This window comes from Dipodomys spectabilis, unplaced genomic scaffold, assembly GCF_019054845.1.
Source record: "Dipodomys spectabilis isolate Male_0828 unplaced genomic scaffold, ASM1905484v1 ptg000360l, whole genome shotgun sequence".
In the NCBI taxonomy this organism is placed as follows: Eukaryota; Metazoa; Chordata; class Mammalia; order Rodentia; family Heteromyidae; genus Dipodomys; species Dipodomys spectabilis.
Genome location: NW_024871037.1, coordinates 2,767,734 through 2,795,026, shown reverse-complemented (window position 1 = coordinate 2,795,026; position 27,293 = coordinate 2,767,734). Strand labels below are relative to the sequence as shown.

The window sequence follows — 27,293 nt, the reverse complement described above, 5'->3', positions numbered from 1 at the left end:
GCAGTTTGCTTTTTTTTTCCCCTCTTTTACTTTCTTTTTTTTTTCTTTTTTCTTTTTTTTTTCCATTTTGTTTTTGTGTTTTTTTTTTTTTTTTTTAAAAAGCTACGAGAATGAATGAGCAAGTGGACTGTGTGGTCTCCAGGAACGGTGGTGTCTTACGCTTCTTGTGCTTTGTTTTCCTTTGGGGCCTCCGAGCGGTAGGGGATGGGACGGGCAGGAGGCTCCCTGTAAACATTTGGACTTGGGCTGAGTCAGGGCTGGTGTTGGGCAAAGCCAGGGGTCCAGGCTGGAGAAGTGGGTGTCCCTCCAGATATGGGCCTTGGGAGACTCTGCATGTGCTCCCCCACCCCCACCCCCACCGAATAAAAACAATGGTCAGAAAACCAGAACAGATGCCCAGGAAAAAGGGGTACCATGGCCACTCCCCAACACCACAGATAAGAATGGGCTTCAAACAGGGAGGCCTATGGCAGCCCCTCCCTCACGTCTGAAGCTAAGGGAGGGGGGACAAAGGAGCTGAGAACAGAGAGAGAGGAAAGAGGGGAAGAAGCGGCCAGGGCACAGGCAGGGGAATGTGATCTTCTTGCCCCCATCTTCCTCAGGGGGACAGGGGGAGCAGAGTCAGCGGTGGCCCTGGAGGTGGGGTGACAATTATGGCATGGGTCAGGAGGCATCTAGTGTAGGGCTATTCCTAGCATCTGCCTGGACCAAGTCATTTCTCTTACTTGCTCATTATCAGGCACACAGAAGCTGGTTTGCTGGGTTAGTGTGTGTGTGTGTGTGTGTGTGATTGGTGACAATGGCAGAGTCATTCTACTTCACCAGGGCCACAGCCTGGGCTGGGGACCCTCTTGATGGGTCTGAGGGACAGAGGGCCATTGCAGACTAGTCACAGTGCCCAGCAGTTAACTGGGGTCCTATCGCACAGCTTTGTTAAGCTAGGTCAATAACATGGTAGGAAGGAAGGAATTTTCTAGATCTGTGTAGGAGAAAGCCAGACTCTTCTGTCTGGATCACTGGGCCAGGCCACCCTGTGCCATCTCCTCAGTGCCCTCTACCCCAATCAGCTGACCTGAATCAACACTTTGCTCCCTCCCTTGTCCTCTGGTCTCTGAGTACCCATCCTCCCACCCCCAGACTTCCACCTCCCATCCCCTCTCTGGGCTCAAGGGCTCCATTTTTGTTCTGCCCAGTTCCTTGCCTTACCCATTCCCCCCCCCCCCCTGCCAACCCCGGGCTTACCATCCTGCCAGGCCTGCTACCCCTCAGAAGAGGCCGCAGTCCTTCAGGTTGTTCTTGATGATGACATCAGTGACAGCATCAAACACAAACTGCACGTTCTTGGTGTCGGTGGCGCACGTGAAGTGCGTGTAGATTTCCTTGGTATCTTTGCGCTTATTCAGGTCCTCAAACTTGCTCTGGATGTAGCTGGCTGCCTCGTCGTATTTGTTGGCCCCTGAGAGAGACACACTGGTGAGCACAGGTCCTGAGTGTGTGTGGCAGGAAGCCCTTCCCTCAATGTACAGCATCATCATGTAAGTGCATGTGCATGCCTGAGCGTGTGAAGAATGACATCCAAGGTACTATTTTGAGTAAGAACATAGTATGGCCGGGCACCAATGGCTCACACCTGTAATCTTAGCTACTCAAGAGGCTGAGATCTGAGGATCATAGTTCGAAGCCAACCCAGGCAGGGAAGTCCATGAGACTCATCTCCAATTAACCAGAAAACCAGAAGCGCTGTAGTTTAAAGTAGTAGAGTGCTAGGCCTGAGAAAAGAGCTCAGGGACAGTGCCCAGGCCCTGAGTTCAATGTCCACAAATGGGACAAAAAAGAAAAAAACAGGAGCCAGGTGTCGGTGGCTCACACCTGTAATTCCTAGCTACTCAGGCTGAGATCTGAGGATCATGGTTTGAAGCTGTCAGCCCAGGCAGGAAAATATGAGACCTTTTTTTTTTTGCCAGTCCTGGGGCTTGAACTCAGGGCCTGGGCACTGTCCCTGAGCTGTTTTGGCTCAAGGATAGCACTCTACTACTTGAGCCACAGCACTTCGGTTTTTTCTATTTATGTGGTACTGAAGAATCAAACTCAGGGCTTCATGAATGCTAGGCAAGCACTCTTATCACTAAGCCACCCCTGTAGTTTCCCTTTTGTCCAGAGGGGGCGCCCACGGACCGCCTGGTCTCTACTAGGTGGTTCCCTACAGGCTCTCTCACCTGTATACTCCGGGAAGCAGATGGTCAACGGGCTGTGTGTGATCTTCTCCTCAAACAGATCCTTCTTATTGAGGAACAGGATGATGGACGTGTCCGTGAACCACTTGTTGTTGCAGATGCTGTCAAACAGCTTCATGCTCTCATGCATGCGGTTCTGGGAGCGGGACAGTGAGGTCGGTGACGGCCACCATGTGGGCGTCCTCGCCCCCACCTCCAGTGTTTTCCCAGCTGCTCACCATCTCCTCATCCTCGGCCAGCACGAGGTCATAGGCGCTCAAGGCTACGCAGAAGATGATGGCTGTGACACCTTCAAAGCAGTGGATCCACTTCTTCCGCTCAGACCTCTGACCACCTACATCAAACATCCTGTGGACACAGGGGCGGGCGCCTTAGCTCCAAGGAAGGGAGCTCTAGGGAAGACTTCTCTCTCTGCTTCACAGGCTGGCAGGAAGAAGACAGATGACTGACCAGTAGGAGTCACTCACTCTGAACAGCTGGCAGGTGGTGACCCTATTATACTGGATGGTGAGGGACCTATTTTCCCCAAACACAGCCTTGAAGAACTTGAGAGTGAGGCTGAGATTGCTACTAGTCCCCTGATAAGCTTGCCCCCGCCCGCACTACAGGCCTGCTCACTTGAAGTGGAGGTCCTTGAAGGTGAAATGTGTTTCCACAATGCCTGTGGTCTTCACGCGGGTCCGCAGCACATCCTGTTGTGTGGGGATGTAGTCACTCTGTGCGATGCGTTCCAGGTCATTCAGGTAGCTGGGGGAGGGGAGAGGAGGAAATGGAGGGAGGGTTAGGGAGAATACAAGGAACCTTATTCCTTGTTTCTTGGGCCAGCAGGAAGATGTATCTCCCCCCCTACCCCCTGTACTTCTCAGGCAAAACTCTCCCTTCTTTATTTTTCCTTGCGCCCGTCCTGGGGCTTGAACTCAAGACCTGGGTGCTGTCCCTGAGCTTCTGTGCTCAAGTCTAATGCTCTACCACTTTGAGCCACAGCATCATTTCTGGCTTTTTTGGTAGGTAATTGGAGATAAGGGTGTCTCATGGACATTCCTGCCTGGGTTGGCTTTGAACTGTGATCCTCAGATCTCAGCTTCCTGAGCAGCTAGGAGTACAGGTGTGAGCCATTGATGCCCAGCTTGCTCTTCTACTTTTTTTTTTTTTTTGTCGTTCATGGGGCCTGAACTCTGGGCTTGAGCACTGTCCCTCAGCTCTTCAGCTCAAGGCTAGTGCTCTGCCACTTGAGCCACAGCGCCACTTCCAGCTTTTTCTGCTTATGTGGTGCTGAGGAATCGAACCCAGGGCCTCATGCATGCAAGGCAAGCGCTCTACCACTGAGCCACCTTCCCAGCCCCCAGCTTGCTCTTCTTTAATCCTTGTCTACTTCACATTCACTGCTGAGCTGATGAAACCTGGGCTCAGAGCCCTGTTTCCCACAGTGGGATGGGACTGGAATTGAATGTGGCCCTGGGGCCCCAGTACTGAGTCTGAGTTAGGCCTGCTTTGGGACAGGATCCAGGGTGTTGGAGCTACAGGTGAAGGGAGTGGGAGGGGGCAAATTAGTCCTTCAGGGAGAGGTTCAAGGATGCTAATAGGGCAATTATGGTACCTGCCACAGAGCAGCCCTCAACAGGGAGCTAGACATGTTGGAACCTGCTAGGCCTGTGGGCTTTCTGCCCAGCACCCAATAAAATTTGTGTTCCTTGGGGGCACCTATTCAGTAGAGATCCCAGGGGCTCCTCATTACCAGCTTCCTTAATTAGTATGAAGTCTACCCCTCTAGGGCCCAGGGACCAACCCAGCTAGCTGCCTGCCTTGATATCCTTACAGCACTGAGTCTAAACCCTCTACTGGTGCCTTGCTCCTGTAGCAGGGCTGCTAGGGCCCGTGGCTAGACTAATCCAGGCCAGGGGGAAATGATCTCAGAGACACAGGGACAGAACAGAAAAACAGGAAGGGCCATGGGGGACCATGACGCACTGCCTGTGACCTGCATGCTATGCCCTGCCCCCTACCGGCAGTCCCTAACCTGGAGGCTTCATGGTGGGTTCTGTGCCAACCTTTCCCTCCATCAAGAGTAATGATATTGTCCTTGGGACTTCCTGCAGTCTTTGGAGAACCCCTGGAAAGAGGGTTAGTGTGTCCCTATTCCTTCTGGGGCTCCAATTCACACCTCATCTCTGGTGGTTTTGCCAAGGCATAAACCCATCTAAAAGAACAGGACTGGGGGCTGGGAAGGTGGCTCAGTGGTAGAGAGCTTGCCTTGCACGCATGAGGCCCTGGGTTCCATTCCTCAGCACCACATAAGCAGAAAAAGCTGGAAGTGGTGCTGTGGCTCAAGTGGTAGAGTGCTAGCCTTGAGCTGAAGAGCTGAGGGACAGCGCCCAGGCCCAGAGTTCAGGCCCCATGACCGACAATGTCTCCTAGGACCTGTCTATTCTGTCCCCACTGGATGGATACATGGCAGCGAAGGACTGGGCCCAAAGAGTCCAGGGCTGTAATACATTTAGGACTCCTGGGATTTCCCCTTCCCCATCTCCCATCCCTTGCCATGATTCCTAGTCTCCACCTGGGACTAAAAAGGGTGAGGTCCAGGCTCCAGCCTCTACACACATCTGCCATCTCCACAACAACTTCTTCCCCTTCGTAGGCCCCTTGGCAGCCAGCCTAAATCCCTGTGCTCTCAAGTACAGCCCTAGGGTTTGTACCTGCCCTGTCCTTGCTTACATTCCTTTCCCAGGCTTCCCCTGACTAGCTCCCGTTCAGAGCCTCTGGGCCTCCCCCAGAGGGAGGAATACGCCAACCCCTGCAGTCCCTGCTCAGCGACTTGTCGGTTCTATTTATCAGTCTGTCCTTGAAGCCTTGCACAGGGCCTGATACACAGTGGTAGCAAACGTTCTTAAGGACCATTGTGTGAAAACAGATAAAGTGACAGATAAAGCCTAGAAGAAGCCAGGATGACTGTCATCCTCCTGGCTTTTTAACTTGCCAGTCATGGGGCTTGAACTCAGGGGCACTGAGCTTTTGTGCTCAAGGTTAGTGCTCTACTACTTCAGCCACAGCTCCATTTTAGATTTTTTGGTAGGTTATTTTATTTATTTTTTATTTTTTTTTGTCGGTCGTGGGACTTGAACTCTGGGCCTGGGCGCTGTCCCTCAGCTCTTCAGCTCAAGGCGAGCGCTCTACCACTTGAGCTACAGCGCCACTTCTGGTTTTCTGGTGGTTTATTGGAGATAGGAGTCTCACGGTCTCTCCTGCCCGGGCTGGCTTTGAACTGCGATCCTCAGATCTCAGCCTCCTGAGTAGCTAGGATTACAGGCGTGAGCCACCAGCGCCCGGCTTTTTTGGTAGGTTAATTGGAGATAGATAAGAGCTTCACAGACAAACTTTCCATCCCCGGGCTGGCTTTTGACCTGCAATCTTCAGATCTCAGCCTCCTGAGTAGCTAGGATTCATTACAAGCTTGAGCCCCAGCGCTGGGCTCCTCCTGGCTTTTTAGCACCATGCCAACCCAGCTTACCCCTCTCCACCAACCACCAAAGCCCCGGTGGGTACTCATCCAACTGGGGGTACTCAAGCCCTTAGTACCCCAGTTCCCCTGCCCAGCGCCTCCACTTCCCTGGGTACTCACTAAGCGGCCGAGTCATTGAGCTGGTACTCCCGAGAGCGGCCAAAGCAGGCCTGCACACCGTGGTCGGCCCAGAGCCTTCGGATGACACCAGACAGATCCTCAGGAAGCATTCCCTGCTCTTCAGCAGCACAAGACAACGCAAACAGCTGCCTGGCATCATCCTGGGCAGTGGTGGGGGGTGGTGAATCAGTTGAAGCTGTGCACTGCCACCCCTCCCGACAGACTCAGGGGATCCTCTGGGGTAGGGGGGCTCCGGTTGGGGCATTCTCAAGTTTCCCAGAACATTTGCCCTGTACCCTTTTAGGAGATAGGACGGGGGCAGGGGGTGTGGGGGGTGGTTCACATACCGCACGGTGGGGGTCAGCAAAGTCAATCTGCAGGTTACCCATGGCCTTGACAATGGCCATGATGGACTGGATGGTGTTGCTGTAGACAACTGCCCGGTACTGACGGCATTCCTCCTCTGAGTAGCCATCCTCGTGGATGATCCTGGCAACCAGGGGTAAAGGAGTTGGGGAATGGGGGGGGGGGTGTCTAGGAAGCCCTCATAGCTTTCCTGGAGCTGCAGGGGGACCTACTTCAGAGGGAGATACCCATCCCCAACCCCCTGGGACCTATGGCCAGATGAGTGGCTAGGAGGAAGCCTAAGCCTGGTGAAGCCAGGCTGGGCCTCTGCTGGAATGCAGTACCGGCCCGAAGATCAAAAGTGCAGAATCTTAAGTTTGGGGTTGCCAAAGTGCAGCACTTACTTCATCTGCTTGACAATGGTGCTCTTCCCAGACTCCCCAGCACCTGGAAGAAAGGGCACAGGGGTCAGGGATAGGCCCAGCAGGTACTATAGGTAAGCCATCAGTAGCTCAGGTGCTAGATCTCAAGAGATCTGCTACCAGCTCTCAGGGCACTACGAGATGGTGGTGTCCCTGGGCTGGTGTGTGCAGTGGAGCTACCAGAAATAGTCAGCAGGGCCACGCTGATCAAGGAAACATACCACAACTAACCCACACTTTTTTTCTTGGTGCCAGGCCCGGGGATAGACCTCTGGGCCTGGGTACTGTCCTTGAACTTCTCTGGTTAAGGCTGGCACTCTAGCACTTGAGCCACAGCTCCACTTCCAGCTTTTTTGCTGGTTAATTCCAGCTTTCCTGCCTGGACTGGCTTTGAACTTCAATCCTCAGATCTCAGCCTCGTGAGTAGCCAGGATTACAGGTGTGAGCCACTGGCACCTGGCTGGGGTTTAAAATAACAAATTCCAGCTACTCAGGAGGCAGGAGGAGGAGGATTGAGAGTTTGAGGCCAGCCAGGCAAAGTTAGTATGAGACCCAATCTCAAGACCAAAGAAATAGCCCCGAGTTCAATCCCCAGAACCATAAAAAAATAAAATAAAAAATGATAGTAGGGGTAAGAGATAGCGCAAACATGAAGACTTTGGGCAGCCTGGGGAAGTGGCGGCGGGGTAACAATTCTCATGGCTTCAACTTTGGGCTCTAGAGGTACCAGACCTAGCATTCTCACCTAAGCATCGGTTGTGTTCAGATGGTAATATCTTCCCACTACTGGGCTGAAGATGGCTGAGGCTCCAGAATTGCTCACACCCCACAGCCTGACATTTGGTAAGGGCCTAGAAAGCCTAGAGGTACTGCCCAACCACAGAAGCCCATGTCCTCCGTGCCTCAAAACTGTTGCAGTGGCCCCTTGGCTCACCTTTCCACTTGCTCTCACAAAACAGGAGGAAAAGATGCAGCTCGTAGAGCAGAAGAAGAACCAGGTGTCAGTTTTTCCACCTGGCCACTGTGGGTCGAGTGGATGGGTGTGGGTCACTTGTAACCCAGCCTCGTGACAGGATGCAATTCGAACTTGCTTTGCATCTGCTTTTCCTAGCTTGCATCTGCTTTTCCTAGAGTTGGCAGACAGCAAGAAGGTACGGCACCTGGACTGGGACCAAGAATACAGGCTCCCTAGCCAGGCGCCAGTGGCCCACGCCTGTCATCCTAGCTAATCAGGAGGCGGAGATCTGAGGATCATGGTTCAAAGCCAGCCCAGTCAGGAAAAGTCCATGAGACTCTTATCTCCAATAAACAACTAGAAAACTGGAAGTGGCGCTGTGGCTTGAGTGGTAGAGTGCTAGCATGCTAGCCTTGAGCTGAAGAGTGCAGAGACAGCGCCCAGAGTTCAAGCCCCACGACTGACCAAAAAAGAATACAGGCTCCCTGCCTCAGCCAGCTCAGGGCCTACTTCGGTGTGGGTCTCAAGCCTCAGTTTCCCTTCCAAAGGCCTCTAAAATTCTGAGCTCCAAGGACAGCCTTCCACCAGGGTCAATGTCAACAGAACGCCTTTGGGCAGGTGGACAAAACAGCCTCAATCCCTGGATTCAGGGTGGTCCCCTTTGTCCTTCTAGAAGCACTGACTCAAGAGGGAAGTAGTGAGAGGCGGGACAAGGGCGTGGTGCTGGCCCACAGGCAGGAAGCAGGGGGACCTGGAGACACAGTCAGAGAAGGGTGGGGCCAGTGAGTGGGTGGGGCCACCACAGGACATCCAATTGGAAAGGGTGAGGCCAAGACCCTGGCTCAGGCTGCCCACAGGCCCTGTGCTCTGGGAGCTCCGAGGTGGGAGATGAGGTATCCCCTCTAATCAGATAAATGGGCATCTGACCTCAAGTGTGCCCCCCCTCTTAGAGATTGCGGGCACTCAGTCCCCTCAGCCCAGGAAAGGGCTTCCCCACATGACTCCCGATTGCTCGCAGAGGTTCTGAGCGAAGGCGCTCAGCCCCTCCCTGCCCGCCCATGGAGGCTCCATTCCCCAGCTGGGTGAGATTACAGGGCCTGCAGAAGTTCTCTAGGGTCCCTTGCCTTTCCCACTGGGCCGCAGCTCTTCTCAACAAGGAAGGTATTTCTGTAGCCTCTGCCTGGTTGGGGCAGCTGCTGGGCCCACAATAGGTGAGCAGTAATCACAGTGGTTGCCTGAAGTAAAAACATCTGCTTGGACTCCAGGGTGCTAAGCCCCTACAGAGGAGGAAAGGGACTGGGAAAGGGAGATTGTACGGCAGTACCTGCCTGGCGAGGCCGGCAGGGCCTTACTTACTACAGACGAGGTCACAGATGTGCGCGCACGCGTGCGTGTGTGTGTGTGTGTGTGTACTGAGGCTTGAACTCAGGGCCTGGGCACTGTTTTGGTAGTTAATTGGAGGTTAGAGTCGCACAAACTTTCCTGCCAAGCAGTCTTTAAACTGCGATCTCTTTCTCTGATCTCATCTATGAAACAACCCATTGTGTCTTTCTCGCAGGCTCTTCTCCCTGTGCCTGACACACACAGTGTTCAGATAAAAGCTAGCCCCATTTCTGTACCCTTTGGAAGAATACAGATTACCCCCCAAATCTCTTAGGCCCCCACAAAGACCATCTCATTTGAAGGAGAGCAGCTTTTGGATGAAGAGCGAAGACCAATTAACAGTTGGCAAACAGGCTAGTTCAGAGCAAGTGGGGGGGGGGGGGCGGTCCCCGCTGAGACTTAGGATAACCTGGGACAAGAGTCAAACCCACACTGTGTTTGGTGGCTTTGTGTTCTCAGTGTGTCCTGTCTCTTCGATGCACTGGGCACTTGGACACACTGAGGTGTCTTTGTCTAGATGCTTCACCACTTACCCTAGCCGTCTGATTAGAAAGCTAGGCAGGCTGAGGAGAGGCCTTCCTGGACGGGGAGGCAGCTCCCTGGTCGGTGGGCTACCTTAGAACACATGAGCTAAGGAGAGAGCCGCCAGCTGATGTGGCAGCCTGAAGGCAGAGCTTTTCATAAGCAGCAGTGGCTGGGACCACAGGGTAGACTTGGGCAGGAGCCCAGCTCCAATCCACAACACCAGGCGTGCCTGCACTGCCGCAAGCAGAATGGGGCTTGTGGGGGGGGGGGGGGGAGGAGAGAGGAGGGTGGGTCCTAGACACCAGCCTCTTACTATCACCCTAGGAAAATGCCACATCTCCAGCCCAGCCCTGGGTTCCTGCCCCAAGCCCCAGGGTTCTAGGCCTCAACCACCGCTAGGGGGAGCTCCGCAGCCAGACACAAGAGGAGGAAGGTGGGGGCTAGGGAGTGTGCGGGTTGTTTTGTTTGTTTGTTTGTTTGAGAAAAGCAGCTGGGGTGGGGGGTAGCTGGAGGAGGTGCCTGGACCCTCACCCACCACCTCCTCCCAGGGAAGCCCCCACAGGCAGCAGCAGAGTCCCCCAACACACAGGAACAATGGGAATGGGAGGGAGGTGGGGGGGGGGAGGCCCAGCTAGACAAAGGCCCTCGAAGCCCCGCCCCTGGCCTTTCTTCCTTCCTCCAGGTGCTGTTCTTTTGTGGCCCCCCTTCACTCCCTCCAAGGGGGGTCCCCACGGGTCTGCAGCTCCGGGCAGCTGGATCCTGCAACATTTCCCCCCACATGCCCATAGCCTGGCTTTTCATTAGAAGTCCCAGCAAAACCTGTGCCCCCTTTTTGGTTCCTGATGCTACCTCTGCCGGCAGCTGCCGGGCTCCTCATGTCTATAAGGAAGCACCAACAAGCAAAGCAAGACCCTGTCTCTGTTCAGACACACAGATGCTAGCCAGGGGTAGGCAGTCTCCTTCTACAAGCCCTGCGCATTGTACAGAGGGGAAAGGAAGGCTGGCTAGAGTCTCATTCATCCTTAGCCCCTTGGACTAGCAAGTTTTACCCTCTGTAGGACCCAGATGTGATAAAGCCCAGATCATACTCAAGAAGCCAGGCCATTTTGGGCACATCTCTTCCTAGAGATTGTGTGTGTGAGCATGCGCACGCTGGGACTGGGGCTTGAACTCAGGGCCTAGGAGCTGTCCCTTAGGCTTTTCTGCTCAAGGCTAGCTACATCTCCACTTTTGGCTTTCCTGGTGATTAACTGGAGATGCGAGCCTCAATGGCTACCCTTCCTGGCAAGCTTTGAACTGTGATCCTCAGAGCTCAGCTTCCTGAGTAGCTAGGATTACAGGCATGTGCCACCAGCCCTAGAGACATCTCCATTTAAGGAATCCTTGAGCTGTTCTCAAGATATCTCAATGGCTGCTGCTTCTGACTCATTTCAGTGGACCTGGGGTGAGATGCGGGGACCCTGGGCCTCAGTATCCCCACCTGTGAAATGCCAACCCCACAGGACTGTCCTGAGCAGCAGTTTTCCTCGGCTCTTTCACACTCACCCCAAAGTGCCTTGGGGTCCAATAGAGGCCAGCAGCTAAACATGTCATCCACAGGACACAAGATAAAGATTAAGAACCATGACATCAAAGGTCCTAGCACTAGGCACAGACAGGGAAGAGGACAGCCCGAGGTCATACAGTGAGGGGGAGGGGAGGGAAGGGAGGAGGGGGATTGGACTTTCTGGGATGACCGCAAAGACAGTTGCCCTCTCTGTTTTCTGTCTGGCCCCATGGCCCAGAGGCTTGGGTGCTTCTACTTAAGACATTTCTGAACCTTACCTCCAGAGGGTCCAGCCTGAGAACACAGAGAACTTCTAGAACCCTCCAAGGATGAGGGCAAACCCCCTATCAGTCATAAGACTCAGATTTAGAAGCCGAGAACAATGAGGAACCAGATCAAGCTGTCACCAGCCCACGCCATGACCACAGAACCATATTGGTGCCACCACTGAGCGATTGCCCAGGGCTAGAATCCTTCAGGAACATCTTCCTCCTCCTCTCACCTGGCCAAACTCCCCGTCCTGGGCCTCCACCAAGTGGGCTGCCTCTCAGCTGTCTTAAGGCACAGTCTGAGGAGAGTGAGGTTGTGGTAGGAGTAAGAGAATGACACTGAAATGGATGAGCATTACTGAGAAGGGTATGGGCTGGGTGGAGGGAAGTAAAAACTGGGCAGCTCCAAGCAGATAAGGTCACAGCTAGCTGGCAGATTTCTGGTTTTGAGCAACCAAGATTTCATGTAAGCCGGGTGCCAGTGGTTATGCCTGTGATCCTAGCTACTCAGGCTGAGATTCTGAGGACCATGGTTCAAAGCCAGCCCAGGCAGGAAAGTTGCATGAGAGTCTTTAGTTACCCACCAAAAAAAGCCAGAAGTGGAGCTGTGACTCAAGTAGTACTGCGCTAGCCTTGCGCACAAAAGGTCAAGGATGGTGCCCTGAATTCATGCTCCAAGACTGGTGCACGTGCGTACGCACACACACACACAATTTCACACAGTCCGGGTGCCACCCTACAGAGCAAGAAGAGTTTAAGTCAACTGCTCTGATTCAAGGATCCTAGCATACAGAGTACATATGCACCTACCCCATTTGCCACAGCCAATACCATTTGCCCATCATCTTGAGTGACTAATCCCTGAGCACTGGGTACAGGTTCCCCAGGGGTTATGGTGGTTGGAGCAGGTACCCAGTTATGTCCTAGCCATCTCCATTTATTGGTAAACTATGGGATTTGGAAGTGTGGCTCACTTCCAGACTCTGTACACACCTCAGTACAGAGGAATAAAAAGAGCCCCAGACAAGGCTCAATCCGAAGTAGCTGCTGTTATCCCCCAAAGGGAAACTGAGGCCCAGCGAAGGCACCACAGGTCCAAGATGGTTATAGAGTAGGGGAAACCCAGAGTGAGCTAATCCTGAGGCTTCTGCTCCATTTCCAGGCATTCATCCCGGCCTGTGGCTAGCCTTCCGGCTTCGGAGGGCAATGGCCGCTCGGGAATCTAAGAGCAGCCTTCTGCCTTCCTGCTAGCCCTCCCACGGGCGTCCCTCTCCCAGCCACCACTTCCTGTGGCCAAAGGAGGGGTCTGGAATCCTCAGAAGCGCCACTTTCTCTGGCGCACAGGCCCAGCAGTTGCTGGGACAAGAGGACAGAGTTCCTTTGGATTGTCTCCAGAACAGTGATGGCCAGTAGAGTGGTCCACAGGGAGGAGCATGGGCAGGTAGGTATAGGCCTCCTCGGACTCCTGGTAGGCAAAGTCCTGGGCGAGCAGGGTGGTTCACACCTCCACACGAACACACACGCAGCAGCCCTCTGGCCTCTTCCTCTTTTGGGCTCCTCCTCCCCAGCTGCTTCCTCCTTTTCCTCTGATGTGGACACCACTTCCCTGAGAGGCCCTGCTCTGCAGATTTCTGGCCTTCACTCCCAGCCTGCACATAGTAGGTGCGCTGCTACCATCCTTTCTGCACACTTGTGAGATGGTAGCAGGCCTGGGGTCCCCTCCAAGCCACAAGGCCACCCCTCTCTCCAACCAGCCTCCTAAGATCCCACCTTGAAGGCCTTTCCTCAAACGAGCTTGGCCCTCCTTTCTTGCCCTTGGAAGCCAACTTAGAAGGCTACCAGCCTGGCAATATAGGCTTATTCCAGGAAGATCATTCCTCTCTCACCACCGAGAAGTGACAGCAGCAGGGTTAAGGGTGGGGTTGAGGTTTAGTGACAACAAGAGCTCCAGGCTAGAGGGGCTGGGTGGGGCCTGGGCAGGGCGGGCTCCGCCCTGCACCTGTAGCAGAGACAGCTGCAGCCAGCCAACACCAGGTAACTACCCAACAACGCAGGATCGAATCTCTACTGCCTTCCCGAGGGCACAGAATTCAGAATTCTTAGGCAGCGCCTATCTGCTGTAGCCTGGCCCTAGAATCCCCCTCTACTTGTGTCTCTTAGGTAGGAAGGTTCAGCACAAGGTGAAATAAACTATCAGGACTGGGCCTGACCAGACCACCACCCCAGCCTCTAGCACCAAGGGGAGGCTTATCTTCTATTGGAAGGGTGGCTGCTGGGAGTTAGGAGGAAGAGTCCCTCATGGGCTAAGAGCTTGGGTAGACAAAGATTCCTCCACTATCCATTTCTAGATAGGTGAACTGGCTCTTTTGGAAACAAGTCTGAGAGGGGCTCAGTGGCAGAGTGCTTGCCTTGCATGCATGAGGCCCTGGGTTCGATTCCTCAGCACCACAGAAGCAGAAAAAGTCAGAAGTGGTGCTGTGGCTCAAGTGGTAGAACGCTCACCTTGAGCTGAAGAGCTGAGGGACAGCGCCCAGGCCCAAAGTATGGTGGCTATAACCCTAGTTACTCAGGAAGCTGAGATCTGAAGATCAGTGTTTGAATCCAGGCAGAAAAGTCCGTGAGACTCTGCTCTCCCAATTAACCACCAAGTAAAGCTTGGAAGTGTGGCTCAATGATATAGTGACAGTACACTTAGGCCCTGAGTTCAAGCCCCAATCCTGGGGGCACGGGCACGCGCGCGCGCACGCACACACACACACACACAGGGTCTAAGATTAGATCAAGGAGGGCAAGTGACAGCCAAATGCCACCATGGCTAAGGATTTCACTGGGATAGGATGGAACCTGACACTTAGTGGGCCAATAAATGTTCATCCTGCCACTCGGGCCAGCCCACTGCCAACACAACCGTGCCCAAAGGGGTTCCTGATGGGGTCCAGCCCCCCTGGGCCTGTGCCCCTGAGCTGGCTTGACTTCGAACTCCAGTCCCTTAGCAGCGGCTCATTCCCTCCTTCCGGAGTTCCCCACTCCCACCAGGGACTCCCAGCTGAGTGTTCCCCTAGGCCAGGAGTATCCCTTGAAGAAACCTAGTCTCAAGTCTCACTCCCATCCTCACCCAAGGTACCTCTTCTCATGTCTGCTATGCCAGCCCTCGAATGGTGGTGGGTTAGAGGCTGAGCCTGCCAGGACTGGGCAGAGACAAGACAGAGGGGTTCCCCCACCCATTCTCTCTAGCATGGGAGCTTTACCCCAGACCACTCCGACAAACAAAGCCTCGCCCAGATTGGGGGAGGGGTGGGAAGAGCCTCGGAGGCCCCAGCCACCCTGCCCCCCATTCAAGTGTTAATGAGCTCCAGCAGGGAAGAGAGGGCTGAGGTGGGGGGGGGGGGTAGGGGGGGATTGAGGCCTGCCTTGGAGTCTGTCACCCCACCTTGCACCAGCTCGGTACACCTCAGTCCTCCCTGGCTGTAGCTGCCCAAGGGTAAGAGAGGGGGTTACTGAATGCAGCCAGACACTCTGTAGGATGGGGAGACCCCCATCCCACCACACCCTCAGTCCTGCAAGAAGTCAGCAGAAAGTTTACTCACCATTACTGCCACCATTACAAACCTGTTGTGACAGACTGGTACCTCAGACCCCGAAAATGGGGAGAGAAAGGACTCCAAAGAGGCTTCTAACTTAGATCTGTGGAACCCCAAGGTACAAGGAAGGGTGGACCTCCTTCCTGAAGCCAGGAAACATCTACTGGGGGGGGGGGGTCTTAGGATTGGGGTGTACAGATCTCCTGTATTTGCTGAGTAAGTTCTTTTGCCTCAGTGCTCAGTCTTGGCCCTGCAGAATTACACACACACACACACACACACACACACACACACACACACACACACACACACACACACACACACACACACACAGAAACCTCCCTTCATAGCTCTAACTAGAATCCCCCCCAGTGCCCAGCCAACCAGGATTCCAGGCTAGACCTCCCATCTCTCTGCAGTAATAGTCCCCAAATTACATTATCTCTCCCTGGAGGCTATGTCCTGCTCATGAGTATGTTCAATAATTTCATGGTTCCCACCCACACTGTTGTGCCAGGCTGCAGCAAGAATTCTGTATGCAATGGGTAAGAAGTGTTGCCTCTCAGGTGTCCAACCTGAAGAACTTTTCTCTCTGGGTCCCTCTAGTACTGGTCCTTGTCCCTAACACTGAGCTCCTGCCATCTGCTGAACTGTGGCTTAATGATCTCTATGTAAGAAATTTGATAGATATGTCCTTCATTCACCAAGCAGAGGAAAAGCACCCAACAGAGGCCAGGCTCTGTGCTGGCTCAGAAATGAAAGAGACACACAACTCTCTGGGGAGAAAGGCCAGGCCAATGATCTGAAGTTGGAGGGGAGGGGGGGTAGATCAGTAGTACTGGCAACCAGAGGATAGGCTAGTTGGAACTCAAGGAAGAATGTTAGGAGATCCCCAAGCTGAATATTAAAGAACAATGAAAGAAAAGATGCATGGACTGGGAATGTGGCTTAGTGGTAGAGTGCTTGCCTAACATGCATGAAGCCCTGGGTTCGATTCCTCAATAAAAGCCAGAAGTGGAGCTGTGGCTCAAGTGGCAGAATGCTATCTTTGCTATCTTTGAGCAAAAGAAGCTCAGGGACAATGCCCAGGCCCTGAGTTCAAGCCTCGGGACTAGCAACAAAAAAAGAGAGAGAGAGATGTAAACTCCCAGGGCGACGACAGAACTGATGTACCCATAACTCTACCACCTTCACAGAGCCATGAAGTAATTTTTCTTTTCTCTGTGAGGTTGTCTACCAGGGCCTTCTAATTCCAACTGGGCCTCCATGGTCAGTTAGGCTCACCTATGGAAGGGTGAGGTATACCCCAGGATTGAGACAGGTTATCACCTCCTCTGCTCTAGTCATCAAGCTGCCAGGCTGTACCACATCTGCCTCTGCCCTGGTGACAGCAACTGTGCCTGCTGGCGAGGGGAGGGAGCCGGTGTGCGGGCAGGGCAGCAGGCGTGGTTCTGGCTGGGAGGGAAGGTTGGCACCTGCCCAGCCAGAGTCCCGTTGCTTGGACAGAGTCTCCCGCTATGTGAGAATTCTGAACCTGCCACAGCTGGCCTTCCATCGCCACCTCATTCCTGGATGAGGAAGGGATGGCTCAAGCTGGAGAGGCAACCTTCCTGGGCAACCAGGACAGACTGGTCCCTGCAGACTGGACCATCCATTTCAGGCAGAACTTAAGAATGTATAGTCCCTTGCAGCACACCTCCTTAGGGTCTAATTCCCTACCACCTCCCCCCAAAAAAACACCCCCAAAGAGAACCGCTATGAAGTTCCTGTTTGCCCCATTCTTAACCCTGGGTACTCCTCTGGCCCAACCCAGGAAGTCTGTTTCACAGAGGAAGAAGCAAAGCCCACCGAGTCAGGACTGCTCGGACAGGCTCCTTAGGCCTAGAAAATGCTGAGCCAGATCCCGATCACCTGGCCTGGCCACCCCAAGATTGAGCAAGGCTCCTAGCAGCAAGCAAGCCTGTGGAGATGGGGGGAGTGTGAATAGGGGGGGGGGTAGCTCTGTTTTGGGTGTAGGTTAGAAGTACTTGTGTCCCACGGCTTGCTGGTCCAGTTCCCTACCTCCTCCTAGAACTGCGACCAGCCTGGGCAGGGGCTGGCAAGAGTGGCGTCCAGGCTGGGCACTGGGTGGCAGCGATCCCGGAAGTGCCCTCCCCAGGCCCAGCAGCGACGGGCATTCCGCCGCGTCGACACCCACTCACTGCCTGCAGCAGAGACAGGAAGAGGCAAGCGCCCAACGCAGAGCAGCCCAGGGAGGCTGGGCCGCCGCCCCTTCCCGCCCCTTCTCTTCCTCCCCGCGGCTGCAGTAGCGCGGATGCCATTTTGAAACCTCCTCCCGGGGCTGTGCCCCCCCCCCCCCCAGGCCCAACCCTCTGGGACAGTCAACAGATGGGCCCCAGAAGGGGCCAGACAAGCTGTTCCTCCGCTGCAGGCCCAGCATAAAAGCCCCCCCCCCCACCCCCTTCTCCCAGCCTGGAGGACTGAATGCAGCTCTGGGGCTGAGGGGGCCACACCCCCACACACAAACTATCCAGCCTACAACACTGCTACTGCGTTGCTGGCTAGGACCTCCCTACCATCTTCCCCACCCCCCCCCAACCCGAAGACACCCCCTCCCCAAACTCGGCCTTCCACAGCTCTTGGCGGAAGGGATGGATGGATGGATGGATTGAATACAGCCACACCAGGCCCATCGACTTTGCACAAGGCCAGCTTGGATGCTCTAACACACAGTGGTCAACCCCCAGCTCACCCCCCCCTCACATTCAGCTTAATACCCCCTCCTCTCCCCCTTTCCACAGGGCTCCTCCAAGATCCCAACCAGGCCCACCCACAGACGTTTCCAGGCTCCATCCCAGGCCTTTCAGACCTTGGCTATGGAAAGCCACCCTGCTCAACACGTCTCCTAAGGCCTGCCCGCCCAACGGCTGCAGGGACAGCAATATGTCTGCTTGTGTCTCCACTTCCACTTTCCCCCCACCCCTCCAATAGCGACCATCTTCTGGCCTTGGAAATTGATTAGAACCCCAAACTCCACATTCCTTCCTACTTCCCAGACTCCCCCCCCCCAACCTGCCCAGACTGGGAAACACATTTTCAAGGAGTGGAACTTCCCAGAGAACTTGAGCCCCTTCCCCCCCCCCCCCCCAGTCCTCCCAGTGTGACCAGTGAAATTAGTCCAAACCCTTGGAGAATCTGCCTCAACTAGTCTGGGTGGCTTTCCAGCCCATGGTTCACCTTCTCCTAGCACAACCAACCTGGTGCAGGGGGGTGCAGAATCTGGGGAAGTACCAAACTGTGGGAGAAGATGGGTGTAGAGGAGAAGGATCAGAACGTTTTGTGTCTGCTGAAAAGGGATCTGGTGACCAGGAAGAGAGAAGTGCTGAAGGGATTCCAGCTGGAGAGGGCTCAAGAGCGGTCAGTTGCCCATATGAGAGGTCAGAGGGCCCAGGTAGAGGATATAGTTCCCAGAGTAAAGGATTGGGCACAGAAGGGGAAAGGAGAGAGTGAGGAGGGGTCTGGAAGAGACCCCAGGAGGATAGATGTTTACGCCCAATAGGAATAGGGGAACAGGTGGAGCTTTGAGGGTAGGGGGTTACTACGGAACTGGGTAAAGTGCAGGAAAGGGTGGCAGGCAGGTTCTGGGGAGCTGGTTAGGAAGGACGGCTGGTCAAACAAGGGTAGCTGGTGTGAGGGCACTACTTACTGCCTAAGCTTTGAGGGTTTGGGAGGTAGGATGAGTTAAAGATCTGGAGTCTGGATTTAGGTTCGGAGATCTAAACACCAATTGATGCATTTCCCATTCTCATTTGGAGTCCCGGCCAAACTGGTCCTGGGCGTGGGGTGTTCAAGTCCCAGGTAAGGGAGATTGAGGGTGTGTGTGTGGGGGGGTGATCACAACCAACTAGGCCTAAGAGTTTTGAAGACCCAAGTCCTGTGTGGCCGAAAGCCTCTCGGGGATGGGGTGGGGTGTCCCCGGAAACGGGGCGCGGCCTCACCTAACAGTAACAACTTCACCTCCCGGGCCGCCTTCTCGCCGTCCTCCCGCAGGTTCTTGTCGATCATCTTGGAGCGCTCGGCCGCCGCCTTGTCCTCGGCGCTCACGGTGCAGCCCATCCTGCCGCCGTCCGCCGGCCCTTGGCCTGGCCCGGCCCGGCCGCCCCCCACGCACGGCCCACGGGCCCCCCCCGCCCGACCGGCTCGGCCCCGCCCGACCCACTCCGCTCCTTCCCCGCTGGCCCTCCGGCAACCGGGCTGAGCTCTCGGGTCCGGCAGTTCCGAGAGACTGCGGGAGGCGCCTTCCCGGCCGCCGCGCACCGACCGCGGGGCGGGGTCGGAGGCGGAGCTTGAGGGGAACTGAGGCTCGGGACTGGGCCGGGGGGCTCACTGGGGGGGCGTGGCCTGAAGATACTCAGAGCCGCTGATTGGCTAAGAGGACGGAGCGACAGGGAGCAGTGAAGCTCGGCCCAGACTCCTGGGCGCGGGCTGGCGAGGCGGGGCAGAGCCGAGTCCCGGGGCCGGAGCCGGCGACCCCGCGTACGGGATGGGGCTCTGCGGGGGGGGGGGGGGGGGGGGCTGCGGGCGGAGCCCGGCTTCCGTGGGGTGCTAAATTGCCTGGAGCTTCGGCTTTGAAGTGCTGAAGCTCCCGGGTCTGGCGCGGTGGTTCGGGGATGCTCTCGCCCCACCCCCAGCAGTCCGCTCGGAGTTTCTGCGAGTTTGGCGGGTAAGGTTTGGGGGGGGGGGGGGGGGAGGCGTGTCTTCATCAACTTGCTATGAAGTGAAACGGATCCCCACGAAGTTGTTTGGGGGAAACCGACTGGATTTGAACCACCGGCCTTCTTGAAGGCCATCTTCCCCCTCCTTTCTCTCGGGGTGCAGCAGGTCACCAGGCCCCGCTGGTGGTGGCTTGCACCTGTAATCCTAGCTCCTCAAGCTGAGAGCTGAGGATTTGGGGTTAAAGCCAGGCAGGGAAAGTCTGTGAGACTGTTATCTCCAATTAACCTCCCCCCCCCAAAAAAAAGCTGAAAGTGGAGCTGTGGCTCAAGAGGTAGAGCACTAGCCTTCACAACAACAACAACAAAGCAAAAAAGCTAAGAAGACAGCATTCAAGTTCAAGCCCCAATACGGGTACACACACAAATAGTAGATTGCATGCACACACACACACACACATACACACACAAGCCACCTGTACACTTTTACCTAACTGTCTCACTTACATAGGTGTCTTCTCTAGTCATCTAAAAATGGTAAGGATTTTGGACGGTATTCTCTTACAGGCAGTCAGCCTGGATTCTAGTCTGCGAATAGATAATCAGGACCCTGGAGGGAGAGGGCTAAAAGGAGAGACAGGGTAAGGAGGAAGGGAGAAGAGGAGTTACCACTGGGCTTCTGGAAACAACACCCCCACCCATGATCTTCAGACTTGTCCCTTCTAGGGCCTTGTTCACCTTTGGAGGTGTTCTCAAGTTCCAAATTTAATCCTCCAGCTGCCTGTCCCCACTGAGCAATTGCTGTAACCCCAGGGCTGGGCAAGGGTGTGGAAATCACAATAATTCTGACTGGACATTCCCGCTTTGCTGATCTTACTCTCCAAGAAGAGTTAAAAAAAACCCTCAACCTAGATGAAATCTGCCAAGGACTAATCAGGAAGATGTCCTGCGTGACTCCAAACCAAGCTCCTGCCCAAAGAAACAGAAGGTTCCGAGAGCCAGACAGGGAGCGTGCCAACAATGCTTGGTGAAGCACACCTAGTTTAGCCTACCTTGTTCTCCTCACAACCTCAGCAGACACCTTGTTCCAATTCCTGGCCCTGGGCTATCTGTTCTTTTCCCCCGTGTAAGTACTTCCCCCATCTGAATGTCTCCCTTGTCGAACAGCCCGTGGTTTAATTCTCCAGTGGTTTTCCCAGGCCTCCTCCTGCCTAAAGGCAACGCTCAAGCAGGCTCTGCCTTGGGCAAGGAACGAAAGTGAGGAAAACACACAAAGCTACCTAGGAACGGAGAAGTGTTGTATACATCCACCTATACGCCTAGCCTCCACCACGTCCCACATCCCCAGAAATGCTTTGGAAATATGGGTGCACATGGCCAAGAACACAGTCTGTCCACACCCAGACGGACAAACCAGGCTCCGAGGCAGGAGACCCCTTCCCCCACTGCTCCACCCCATGCTTGCTTGAGAGCTTCGCTCCTCTGGCCTCCCCAGCCTGCTCCTAGCAACAGCCAACAGCTCCTCTCAGTTGCCAAGCAACCGAGAGAACCTGTCAGCCCATGGAGGCCAGCTCTAGGGAGGTGGGCAGGACACAGTCCCCCATCTATGTAGGATAAAGCCACTAATAGGCATAGCTTTTCCCATGTTTCCCAGCTCGAGGCCAAGGCCTGTGGTTTTCGCACCCCAACTACCAATCGGCCACTTCTTTCTAGCCTTGGACAGCAACCCTTGCTTCTAAGTCCTCTGTGTGCTTCTTCTTCACCTCCCTGGAAGATCCTCCCAGGACGATTCAATCAGGCCACTCTGGTCAGATCACACCCCTCCTGTCGCAGAAGCTCAGAATCCATACAGCCAAGGCTAGTCTGACTTCTTCCCCTGAGAAGCCCATATCCATCACTGCTCTGCTCTGAAGGCCTCCACCAGACACTCTAAGCCCCTCCAACCCATGCTGCCCAGAGCTGGGTCCCTCGTACTCCCATTGGCCCATTCCTAAGCTCCCCACCATTTCATGGCCCCTCCCAACAGCCAGATCCCTGGCACCTCACCCCCACCAGTACATGCCATCAGCCTCTTCCCCTCTTCAATTTCCTTTCAAATCTGGACAGTGCCCAGGCCCTGAGTTCAAACCTCAGATGCAAAGGCAGGAGAAGGGTCTGAAATGAGGGAGGTGTGAAATGACCACAGAAAAAATCAATGATCAGAGCTAAAAAAAAAAAAAAAATCAATCCTAGCTTCACAGCTGAGTTGACTGAGACCCAGAACGGATCAGTGCCCATCCAGAATCACCCCATGAGGACAAGCAAAGGTATCCTGGTTTCCAAGAGCTAGAACTTCATAAGCAATAGAGGAAGCTTGGCTTGTCCCTGTGTCCACCAGACCCTGCACCATCTGGCCAAACTAGACGATGAAATGATAGGACTTCCAGCAATGCTGAGAGTAGCACCCAGCTGGAATGGTTTAATGGAATCGTTGGCTCCCGCCAACAGCCTGAGTGGCCTTGGGGGCGAACCAAGGCCACAGAATAGGTACACTTTGCCTTCATTTGTGATCAAGCAGCAGTCCTGAGCAGGTGAAGAAGAAAGACCCCTATCCATGGACTCCATCCTACAAGGGAAAGCTGCCAGACTTCCCCAAAGGTAGTTTCAAGAGTAGGCATGTCTGCCTTCTTTCCGGGTCCAGAAGTAGGCAGGACCGCTCTCCTCCCCCCAGGAAGAATAGAATCCACTTCCACTCCATGGCTTGTGGGTATAGCAGCCAAGGACTTGTGGCCACCAAAATCACCATCTTGGAGACAGGATCCTGGCAACTTCTGCTTAAGGATGTCATGCCCTCTCTGCTGCCTTGAATAAGGCCCTGCCTCTTGGTGTATCCCCTCAACTTCCCCCTTTTTGCTTCTTGGCTCAGTAGCAGTTCTGAGACTGGAGTCCATCATTCTGCTTTTGCTTCCCATTCCTGATCAGCCCTCCCTTCCTAGACCTTTCTTCCCTCCAGAGGAACAGCACCCAGCTGGTCCAAGGACACCCAAAGTTCCCCTTCTTGGTACTACAAGACTCAGGACAGAGAACTCTTGGCCCCAAAGTTTCTGGATTATGCGAAACTGCCCCCCACAAACACTGACCCATGGGTGTGGGAGGTCGGATGCAGGAGAATCTAGAGGGAACTAACACCTGCTCAATCACTGGAACCTTATTGAGTGCTGGTGGGCTGAAAACTTAGGTCCAGAGACATAGGTGGACTCGGCCCTCAGGAGCACAGACCAAACAAGTAAACAGGGAAATGAACTTGTTTCCGAAGCAATCTACAGGGGACACAAATGTCATTGGGAGAAACATGCAGGGAAGACAGTCTTAAGGAGAGGAACTCTGAATCATGGAAAGGGACAAGCAAAAGGGACAGTGACAGGAAAGGCTATGAGGTAAGAAGGAAGATTTACTCAGCCATAAGTGAGATCAAGAAGGTAGCTCATGCATGTCATCCTTGCTCTTCAGGAGACAGATCTGGAGGATTGCAATCTGAAGTCAGCTCTTGTAGAAAAGTCTCCCAGACCCTATATCCAAAAGAAACAGCAAAAAGCCAGGCTGTAGCATGCATGAAGTCCTGGGTTCCATTCCTCAGTACCACATAACCACAAAAAGCTGGAAGTAGTGCTGTGGTTCCAGTACTAAAGTGCTAGCCTTGAGCAAAAACAAGCTCAGGGACAGTGGCCAGACCTTGAGTTCAAGCCCCAGGACTGCCAAAAAAAAAAAAAGCCAGGCTGGATGTGTGGCTCAAAGAGTAATGTGCCAGCTAAGCAAACAAGCAAATGCAAAAGCCCCGCACCAGTGGCTTGCACCTGTTATTCCTAGCTACTCAGGAGGCTGAGATGGAAGATCACGCTTCAAAGCCAGATCAGGCAAGAAAAGTCTTTGAGACTTTTTTTTTTTTCTGTCAGTCGTGGGGCTTGAACTCTGGGCCTGGGCGCTATCCCTGAGCTCTTCAGCTCAAGGCCAGCACTCTACCACTGGAGCCACAGTGCCACTTCTAGTTTTCTGGTGATTAATTAGAGATAAGAGTCTCTAGGACTTTCCTTTCCCCGGCTGGCTTTGAATCACGATCCTCAGATCTCAGCATCCTGAGTAGCTAAGATTACAGGAGTGAGCCACCAGCGGCTGGCCCATGAGATTTTGTGTTTGTGTGTGTGTTTGTGTATGATGGAACTTGAACTCTAGGCTTGGGTACTGTCCGCTTTTTTACTGCTTGGGCCACAGCGCCACTTCCAGTTTTTATTGGTTTATTGGAGATAAAGAGTCTCACGGACTTTCATGCCTGGGCTGGCTTTGAACCACAATCCTCAGATCTCAGCCTCCTGAGTAGCTTGGCTTGGGCTAAACTTTCTTTCTGTGCTTGAAGAGCTCATGGTCCATCTGCCACTGTATCTACCGCATACACAGCCTCCAAAGGCCGCCTCTCCCGGGAAGCCCAGGATCCTTGGAGGGCCTGGGAAAGGAAAATCAGCTCGATTCCCAAGAGCCACTGCTTTTGCTCACGTTGTTGCCTGGTCCTCCTTTTCATGCTGTCCAAAGGCTGGGGCTGGTAGCTTCTCCCCCGACTCGTTAGAGTTGTCATTAACACTGCTTCCTGGAATTTAATTTAATGAAGGAGCAAAAACACCTCTAATGAAAGTGATGCAATGGCCAACAGATCAGCAAGGTGCACCTGGTTACCTGGGCTCAGGAGTAGCTGATGACTAGTAGTAGAAGGGGAAGAAGAAAAGAAGACTTGTTGTGGGAGGGAAGTTGCTTATTGAGCCAGGGAAGCATGAGGCCATGGGGTACTGATGGTATGCCTGTAATCCCAGCTACTCAGGAGGCTAAGATCTGGATCTTGGAAGTCAGCTGGAGCAGGAAAGTCTGTGAGATTCTTCAACTAACCACCCAAAATACTGCAAATGGAGGTCTGGCTCTAGTGGTAGAGCATTAGCCTGGAGCAAAAAAGCTAAGGGAGCCTGAGTACCACTGGCTCATGCTTGTCATCCTAGGTACTCAAGAGGCTGAGATCTGAGGATTGCAATTGAAATCCAGCCCAGGTAAGAAAGTCTGTAAGACTCTTATCTTCAATTAACTACTCAAAAACTGGAATTGGAGCTGTGGCTCAAAGTGGTAGAGCACTAGCCTGGAGCAAAAGAGCTCAGGGACAGAACTCAGGTCCTGAGTTCAAGCCCCATGACTGGAAAAAAAAAAAAAAGCGCTAAGGGGACAGCACCCAAGCCCCAAGTTCAAAACCAGAACTAGTAGGTGTGCCTGTGCACAAGGTATGCACGTATGTGCATGCACACACACACATACACCAGTTAGACAGGAATGGGCGAGGAATTCAGGTTGTTGGAGAATAGGCTTCTCAGTCTTTTTTTTTTGCCAGTCATGGGGCCTGAACTCTGGGCCTGGGCGCTGTCCCTCAGCTCTTCAGCTCAAGGCTAGCACTCTACCACTTGAGCCACAACACCACTTCTGGCTTTTTCTGCTTATGTGGTGCTGAGGAATGGAACCCAGGGCCTCATGCATGCAAGGCAAGCACTCTACCACTGAGCCACCTTCCCAGCCCAGGCTTCTCAGTCTTGAGGTAGGTACAATGCTTAGGGCCAGCATGGTCTCACTGCAACAGGCCCAGCTGTAGGCTAGCAGCAGGGGGGTGGGTTTGTTTTGTTTGCTTGAGGCATGATCTTGCTACATAGCCTCCAGGTTAGCCTCAAACTGGATCTGCAGTCCTGGTCGGCCACAAACTTGCTTCAGGCTTCCCAGTGCAGAGAATAAAGGCTTGAGCCATCCCATCCAGCTATTGGAGGGTTTTTGTCTTGTTTTTGTGCCAGGGTCCTGGGGCTAGAACTCAAGGCCTGGATGCCTTCCCTGGGGTTTTATATGCAAGGCTAGTGCTCTACCACTTGAGCAACAACTCTACTTCTGGAGGTTTTAGTGGGTTTTTTGGAGATATCTGCCCAGGCTGGCTTTGAACCTCAGATCTCAGGTGGGAGCCACCAGAATCTGGCTATTGGAGGGTTTTTCAAAGCAGATAAATATGCTTTGAAATCTGACACTTGTGGCGCTTGCACCTATGAGGAGTTTGAAAGGAAAATGAGAATGCAAGGGACGGGATATATGGCACCACCGTGTGAGAATAAGTGAAACTTGTTAAGTCATGATGTCCTATGTCTCTTGAAAGTGAGCTTAGAGGTGTGGGTACAAATATAACTGGGTTAGCTGAGTGATCGTTTCCTTTTTAGCCTTTCCTACAGGCTTAGCCTCTCTCCGGACTGGATATCGTTCAAACATACTAAGAAGATACTTCTGAAAGTGTCCCAGCTAACTTTGTAAACTTAGCTACTTAAAAGAGACTGAGATCTGAGGATCCAAGACAGCCCAGACAAGCACTCTGCCCAGGCAAGGCAGTCCAAGAGAGTTTTGTTTGTTTGTTTTGTTTTGCCAGTCCTGGGGCTTGAGCTCTGGATCTGGGCACTGTCCCTGAGCTCCTTTTGCTCAAGATTAGCAGCACTCCACCACTTGAGCCACAGTTTTACTGCTGGCTTTTTCTGTGATTAATTGGAGCTGAGTCTCACAGACTTTCCTGCCTGGACTGACTTTGAATTGTGCTCTTCAACCCTCAGCCTCCTGAGTAGCTGGGACTACAGCGACTCTTATCTCCAATAAACCAACCAAAAGCTGCAAGTCGATCTGTGGCTCAAGTGCACTAGCCTTGAGCAGAAGAAAAGGCGTAAAGGATTGGTACCCAGGCCCCAGCACCAAAAAATAAAACCAGGCTGTGCATGTGGCTTGGTGACAGAGTGCTTGCCTAACATGCATGAAGCCCTGGGTTCGATTCCTCAGTACCACAGACACAGGGGGAGGTGGGGGGAGTCGGATGTGCACTAGCCTTGTGCAGAGAGGCTCAGGCACAGAGCCCAGGCCCTGAGTTCAAGCCCCAGGACAGGCAACAATTAAAATCAATACATAAACATTACATAAAATAAAGGCTTCCCAGAGCCCTGACACCTGCTATATACCTGCTCTCCTCCTCTGCAGTGCCTCTTGCATTGTTCCCTTTCTGGAGTCTGAGGGCACCCAGCCTCCCAGTTCACAAGAGGCTGGGAGTGGAGCCCAGACCTGCACAGGAAGCCACCTCAGAGCCCAGCAGGCCAGCCCCGCGGTACCCCACCCCGTACCCCACAGTCCTCCACCTTCCCAGAGTCTCTCACCCTTGCCCCGCCCACCGCATCCTCTCTCAATCTTGGCCACCCAGGAGGGGGGGGGAACCCTGACGGAAGCCGGAAGTGGCTTCAGCCGGAAGGCTTTCCCCGCCTCTTCCGGGGCCTCTCTAGGCCCGAGCGCGCGCAGTTTCGGTGTCCACCGGAGGCTGCGCAGCGCTCGGCGGGGCAGCGGCGCCCCCTGGTGGTGCCAGAACGCAGCACAGGAGCCATGTCCGGCCAGATCCTCCAACTTCTCCACCTCTTACTCTTGGTGCTTCCCTGCGGCTCTTGCCCCAGCTTCCTCCCACCCTGTCACTTGGTGACGGGCCAGGACTCTGGCTCCCCAGAACAGCAGCCGATGGGCTTCTTCTTCGAGCTCTCCGTGGTGCCCCACACCTAGCTCCAGCTCCTCAGACACTCTTCTGGGATAGCCCCTCACGCATCCCCCAGAGGCCTTTTACGTTTTAGTTTTGACGCTTCACATC

The 27,293-nt window shown here is 54.0% G+C and overlaps 1 protein-coding gene across 2 annotated transcripts; it reads right to left on the bottom strand.

Moving 5' to 3' along the window:
* Positions 1-178: 178 nt before the first annotated feature.
* Positions 179-19,163, bottom strand: Gnai2 (G protein subunit alpha i2). Of its 2 annotated transcripts, none has more exons than XM_042665877.1 (9): positions 18,878-19,163; positions 6,603-6,645; positions 6,201-6,342; positions 5,854-6,014; positions 2,853-2,981; positions 2,453-2,582; positions 2,217-2,370; positions 1,243-1,456; positions 179-633 (listed from the first exon to the last, which is right to left on the bottom strand). In XM_042665877.1, the coding sequence occupies exons 1-8, from the start codon at positions 18,993-18,995 to the stop codon at positions 1,266-1,268; spliced, it is 1,068 nt and encodes a 355-aa protein (XP_042521811.1). In that variant the 5' UTR covers positions 18,996-19,163; the 3' UTR covers positions 179-633; positions 1,243-1,265. The 2 variants fall into 2 exon arrangements, with proteins under 2 accessions (XP_042521811.1, XP_042521812.1); XM_042665878.1 differs by having other exon boundaries at positions 179-345; positions 1,242-1,456; positions 18,878-19,133.
* Between the last annotated feature and the right edge of the window lie 8,130 nt (positions 19,164-27,293).

Bases quoted from the DNA above. Each gene is read 5' to 3' on its own strand.
- Gnai2 (XM_042665877.1), bottom strand. From the start codon at position 18,995: ATGGGCTGCACCGTGAGCGCCGAGGACAAGGCGGCGGCCGAGCGCTCC. The intron at 6,015-6,200 runs GTATGTGAACCA...ACCACTGCCCAG, and splicing joins TTGCTGACCCCCACCGTGCG to GATGATGCCAGGCAGCTGTT. The intron at 2,583-2,852 runs GTGAGCAGGCCT...CTGTGTCCACAG, and splicing joins TTCAAGGACCTCCACTTCAA to GATGTTTGATGTAGGTGGTC.